This window comes from Monopterus albus, unplaced genomic scaffold (genome assembly GCF_001952655.1).
Source record: "Monopterus albus unplaced genomic scaffold, M_albus_1.0 scaffold15.1, whole genome shotgun sequence".
NCBI lineage: Eukaryota > Metazoa > Chordata > Actinopteri > Synbranchiformes > Synbranchidae > Monopterus > Monopterus albus.
The window spans coordinates 202,837-208,700 of record NW_018127895.1 but is presented as its reverse complement, the minus strand read 5'-3'; the positions used below and the strand labels follow the sequence as shown (position 1 = coordinate 208,700).

The window sequence follows — 5,864 nt, the reverse complement described above, 5'->3', positions numbered from 1 at the left end:
AATAATAAACACATAATTGAATTTGTACATTTGACAGTTTCACCAAAAACAATGTGAACTTCATGAACACAGATGTTAAGATGGAAGTGTTGCATTGAATTGTACAGGTGTACCTACTCAAGTGGCCAGTGTGCGTAACTTGACGTGCAGAGGTATGGCTCTCTGGCGTTTTAGTAGTTTCTGGATAACAATGGAAGTCTGCGGTACAGAATAAGCTAAACCAGGATTCACAGATACCACGGTGAGTACTCATTTGTTTTTGGTTTTTTTGTCTATGGGTTGTTCACATTCACATTCTCCTCTGGGTGGGTTCACCAGCACGGGCGACCGTTCACTTTAGCTGACACATTGCTATTTAAAAAAAAAAAAAAAAAGATTATAGCCACTTGTAATATAAAGATCAACTTTATATAGTGCTGCTAAATTAAAACCAAGGAAGTGCTTCAGGTCATACACAAAACATTTTCAAGAGTTTAGCATCAACAGTGATATGGTTTTTCTATCTGTTATTAATTGTGCTGTAAGATACAAGCTGCGTTCACATTTGATGCTGAGCTTAGTCACCTTGGTCTTTGTGTATGTGCAAAGTATCCAACAATGAGAAAACAGCAAGCATTTGTAAAACCTATTTTACTGAATTACATTGAATCACTTCATACATATTAAGGTATTATTTAGTGGACATCCATAAGAAAATGGACCAGCAGACAAATACTTAAGGCACAGGCATCTTTAGTTTCTTTTCTTCTCAGTCCTTCCTCGGTGGATTAGTTCTTTCACAATGAGGTTGAGCCACACAAAACTTGCAATACAATTACTTGTAAAATCCTTCTCCTGTCTTTTTGCCACATTTGCCCTCTGCAACCAACTTGTTCAGGAGTTCACTCTGGGCAAAGAGCGGGTTGCCAGGATCCTTTGCATTCCAACCTGCAAACATGCATCAACACAAAGGAGCAGGACTTAACACTTAATTTATCTGTTGGTTGAGAAAAGCATAGTTTCTCCTTCCTTACTAGCTGCCACACTTTTAAATGAAAATCATTTCCACACCTATTTTCCTACGAAAGTGCATTGCATTCACCAAAGAAAAAGAAATATGGAGGATCTTATCTCATAATTATGACTTACCATCTCGTAATTACGAGATCCAGATCTCACAATTGAATTTTTTTTTCTTGTCATGAGATAATGCAGGGGTTGGAATGTTGCAGTAATTCAATGACAGTTGTGAACTTAATATCTAATTCAGCATACTTAATGTTCCAAAATATAAACTACAAATGGGCTTTAAAGTCGCTACCTACAATGTAACTCACCACGCTAAATGTACTGAGCAGGAGCTAGAACGCTTTTTAAGATTTCTTCAGTATTAATGCAATTCTGTCAGTACAGCAAAATAAACTAATAGCTAATTTGGCATACTTAGTGCTCCAAAAGGTAAACAAAAACAGCCTAGGCTAAAAACGGCAGCCACATTGTAATACTGTAACCATGGCAACATTAAATAGCCTACAAGCCTATTTCCTGTTTCTCGTCAAAGTTTAAATCTCTTCACACGATTCATGATTGTTACATTTGTTTAGTCATAATTACTAGATCTTGTAACAGGCTAGGTTAAGGTTGCTAAGAAGACAGAGGCCTCATAAACCACCTGGTTTACCTGTCTAGGTCCTACAGGCTAGTAGGATATTTATAGCCTATAATGAATATGAACTTATTTTCTTTAGTATTTTGGAAAATGTCATTCAACGTTAAAGGTTCAATCCTGTACAGACTGTTCTGAAACAGCATGTATAATGTTGATATAGATAAGTTACTGTGGGCTGCAGCTAAGGCACGTTTTAGAACACTAAGTACGTCAAGTATCGGTTAACTTTTGCTATGTGCTACTGTATGTACTGACAGAATTGTTAATACTGAAGAAATCTTAAAAACCCAGTGTTTCTCAGGCAGGTCCTGAAACTTTCCAGCTCCTCCTCAGTACCTATATGCCTAGTGAGTTCCACTCTAAGCAGCAACTTCGAAATCTGTATGTAGCCTATATTTAGTTATGTTGTAGAACATTAACAGTTCACATGTATCACAGTTACTTTGATACTAAAGAATCCATTTTCAGGCAAATTCTGCAACATTCCAATCCCTGATTTATCTCATAATTATGAGAAAAGACCTCGTAATTATGAGATCAGAATACAGTAAGTCATAATTACAAGATTAAATTCTTTTCTTTGGTGAAGGCAGTATGCTTCCATATTTTCCATATAGTTTTACTTACCATCTACAATGAACTTGATTGTGTCTAGTCCTACATAGTCCGCAAGTTCGAACGGTCCCATGGGGTAACCAGCACCAAGTTTCATGGCAATATCAATGTCCTCTTTGGATCCATGACCTGAGGAGGGAAAACAAACAAAAAAAACTATTTTAACTGTGCAAAGCTACTGAAATAATCAAAAACTAGGAAGTAACAAAGGCATGTTGAATCAGAGCTCCAATATTTGCCAGAATTTTTATATTTCCACTTCAAAAAGTTACAGGCGTGTGATCATGGTGAATGATCCCAATTCAATCAATTTTACTTCGAACTGGTGATCATGCAGGTATACAGACCTCTCTCATGCAACCGGATGGCCTCCATCATGTAAGGAACAAGTAGGCGGTTTACAAGGAACCCTGGTGTATCCTAAATAAAGAAATGTTGGATACTGCTGAATTGGCAGTTTTTGATTTGTATGAGACTACAACTATATTGACATCAGACAGTAAAACCTTGCCTTGCAGGACACTGGCACTTTTCCCATCGCTTTGCTGAAGTTCAGAAGGGAATCAAATGTCTCTTGGCTTGTTGCTGAGGTTGCAATGACCTGTGGAGGATGAACACTTAAGCATCGTGAACTCTTGTGAAGTGTTACCTGTATAATGCCTTGTACTTATATGATTAAGAGTCACACTGTCTACATTACACCAGGCTGTGACTCTCTACTACATTATTGTAGGGCATACTTCTGTCCCTCTTTAAGCTGAAAAAGGAAGAGCACAGAGGTATACAGGTAACTTTTAATTATCATTGAACAGTAACATGTTGGCTAATTTGCTCATTCACTTTTTTTTTTTTTTTTTACCAAGAGCTGGAGTAGAAGCTTAATATCACTCCCATATGACCTACCATGAGCAGTCAGTTATTGTAGCTTAGCATACAGACTGAAAACACAGGAGAGCAGCTAGCCTGGTTCTCTCCAATGGTAGAACAATCCACCTACCAACAACTCTAAAAGCCCACTAATAAAACATGTTCTATTTCATTTATTTAATCCATACAGGAAATGCAAGCCATAATGCTTCAGCGGTGCAGCAAGACTGATTTTGTTCATTTTGAACAGTGCCAGGCTGCGGTCTTCTTGTTTCTGGTCTTTGTGCTAAGTTAAGATCAGCTGCTGCCCACAACAGCACCATAAGACACCAGAGTTAATCTTTTCAGTTAACTCAGTTGCAGCTGGTCTATAGAGTGCGCACGTGCAGCAGCTCACGCAGAATTCAGTCAACAAATTACATTGTTAAAAATTTTAATGAACAAATAAAATGAAAAATCGAGGTGACGATAGTGTTAATCATTTTAGAAACCCTGTTAAACTTTCTCTACAGAGAGTCCAGCTGTGTCTTTTGTTGCCAACTGCCATTACATCTCTTTTCCAGCTGAGGTTTAATAAATTCAGTCACTGTGTTTTTGGGGCCCTACCTCCACAAGCTTCATCATAGGGACTGGGTTGAAGAAGTGAAGGCCACCGAATCTGTCCAGCCTGCTGGTGGAGCTGGCAATGTCAGAGATGGGCAGAGAGGATGTGTTGCTGGCAAAGATGGTGTGTCTAAAACACGGAGTGCAGAAAAACAGAGTAGGCAACACAGTTCATTACCATAGGCAGATATGAGCCTTTCAGCACTTTCTATTTCACTGTCCTCTAAGAAGCCACATCCCTTTTACACCAGAACTGGAAAGTGAAATGGTTTTGGAAATGGGCTTCATTCAGAAATTTAGAAAATTGATAACTTAACCAGAACATGTTGTAGGTAACAACAAACATACAGCACCATAGAAACCAATACAAACAGTAACCAAATGTTGCATCTGGTTGATATGAAACCTTTGCTACGCCGTCGCCACACTCACTTCTGATTTAACAGATTTAGTCGAGAAAGCAAACAGAAATGGTAAAGTGCTTACGCTGGTGCCAGCTTGTCAAGCCGACCAAAAAGGTCCTGTTTGATTTTTAGATTTTCCACAATGGCCTCCAACACAAGATCCGAATCCTGAACAGCGGAGCCAGCATCTGTCGAAGTCGACACATTCTGTAGGACTTTCTGGATGAACTCTTCACCTGCCTGGATCAAAACAAATACAGCATCGTCCATTAACTGTGCACATCCCACTCATCTGGCTGCATATTTTGTCTGGTGACCCGCCGCGTCTCACCTCCGGCTTATCAGCAAACTTCTTCTTGACCACTCTTTTAAGGCTCCCTTCAATTCCCTTTACAGACTTTTTCAGGATGTCGTCAGATGTGTCCACCAGCTTCACAGAGTGGCCAGTAGATGCAGCAACCTTCCAGAAAGACATGAGTTCAAGATAAGTAACTACAGCAGGAAGTGGAGGAGAAACACAGTGCGAGTGGCGGTGAAACAGCCTGACAGAGAACAAAACTGTGCAGTATGTTGGTTTTACATGTACTAAATAATTGTAACACTTCAAATTACAAATAATGGGTTACTAAAGACTGTGTCTGAAAAGGGACTACAAATTAACTTTTAGGCTATAGTACAATATAAAGTTAATTTTTGTAATCAAATAATTGCTTTAGTTATTTTTAAGCAGAAATGCCAAGTAGTGGCTGGTTCCAGCTTCTCAAATGTAAGGAAGCGATGCTTTTCTTTCCAGTACATGACAATAAACAGAATATCTTTGGGGATTTCGCTGTTGGTTGGACTGAAAAGACATTTAAAAACATCACCTTGGCCTATGGGAAATTCTAACAGACATTTCAAATAATGATTTTATGACATTTTATAGACAAATGAATAACCAACAGATTAGCACCAATTATTTAGATACAGAGGTGCTGTTTGGTGGGATTCAAACATATGTCATATCATTAACATATCACTTTACTCCCACACAAATCGATAATCTTGTTGATAGTACTGCAGCCTTCCTGCGTAATACACTTGATACCATTGCCCCTCTGAAAAAGAAGGTAGTGAAACAGAGGAGGCTAGCCCCGTGGTACAGCTCGCAGCTCCGCTCCCTAAAGCAGGCATCATGAAAAATGGAAAGGAGGTGGCGCTCCACTAAGTCAGAAGAGTTTTTCATAGCCTGGAAAGATAGTTTAATAACATATAAGAAAGCCCTTCGTATTGCCAGAACCGCATTTTATTTATCACTGATTGAGGAAAATAAGAACAACCCCAGGTTTCTTTTCAGCACTGTAGCCAGGCTGACAAAGAGCCACAGTGCTGTTGAGCTTAACATTCCCTTAGATCTCAGCAGCAATGACTTCATGAGCTTCTTTACAAATAAAATCACAACTATTAGAGAAAAAAATTGGTCGGACCACTCCCACAGCTCTCACAGATGTGCCATCTACTACAGTGGCTTTAGAAACATCTGTAAGACCTCATTTATACTTGGACTACTTCTCCCCTATAGATCTCTCTGAGTTGACCTCAACAATTGCTTCATCTAAATCATCAACATGTCTCCTGGACCCCATCCCGACCAGGCTGCTCAAAGACATCTTTCCCCTAATCAACACATCCATACTAGATCTGATTAACCTCTCTCTATTAACAAGTTATGTTCCACAGGCTTTTAA

General features: G+C 39.1%; 1 protein-coding gene across 1 annotated transcript in view; it reads right to left on the bottom strand.

Moving 5' to 3' along the window:
* Nucleotides 1–613: 613 nt before the first annotated feature.
* Nucleotides 614–5,864, bottom strand: part of hadh (hydroxyacyl-CoA dehydrogenase) — an 8,859-nt gene continuing 3,608 nt past the window's right edge. The window contains exons 2-8 of the mRNA XM_020591687.1: nucleotides 4,469–4,597; nucleotides 4,220–4,377; nucleotides 3,737–3,863; nucleotides 2,775–2,864; nucleotides 2,611–2,683; nucleotides 2,276–2,392; nucleotides 614–927 (exon numbers count right to left, since the gene is read on the bottom strand). Of these exons, the coding sequence (XP_020447343.1) occupies nucleotides 815–927; nucleotides 2,276–2,392; nucleotides 2,611–2,683; nucleotides 2,775–2,864; nucleotides 3,737–3,863; nucleotides 4,220–4,377; nucleotides 4,469–4,597 (807 nt within the window). The 3' untranslated portion in view covers nucleotides 614–814. The remainder of the gene's footprint in view (nucleotides 928–2,275; nucleotides 2,393–2,610; nucleotides 2,684–2,774; nucleotides 2,865–3,736; nucleotides 3,864–4,219; nucleotides 4,378–4,468; nucleotides 4,598–5,864) is intronic.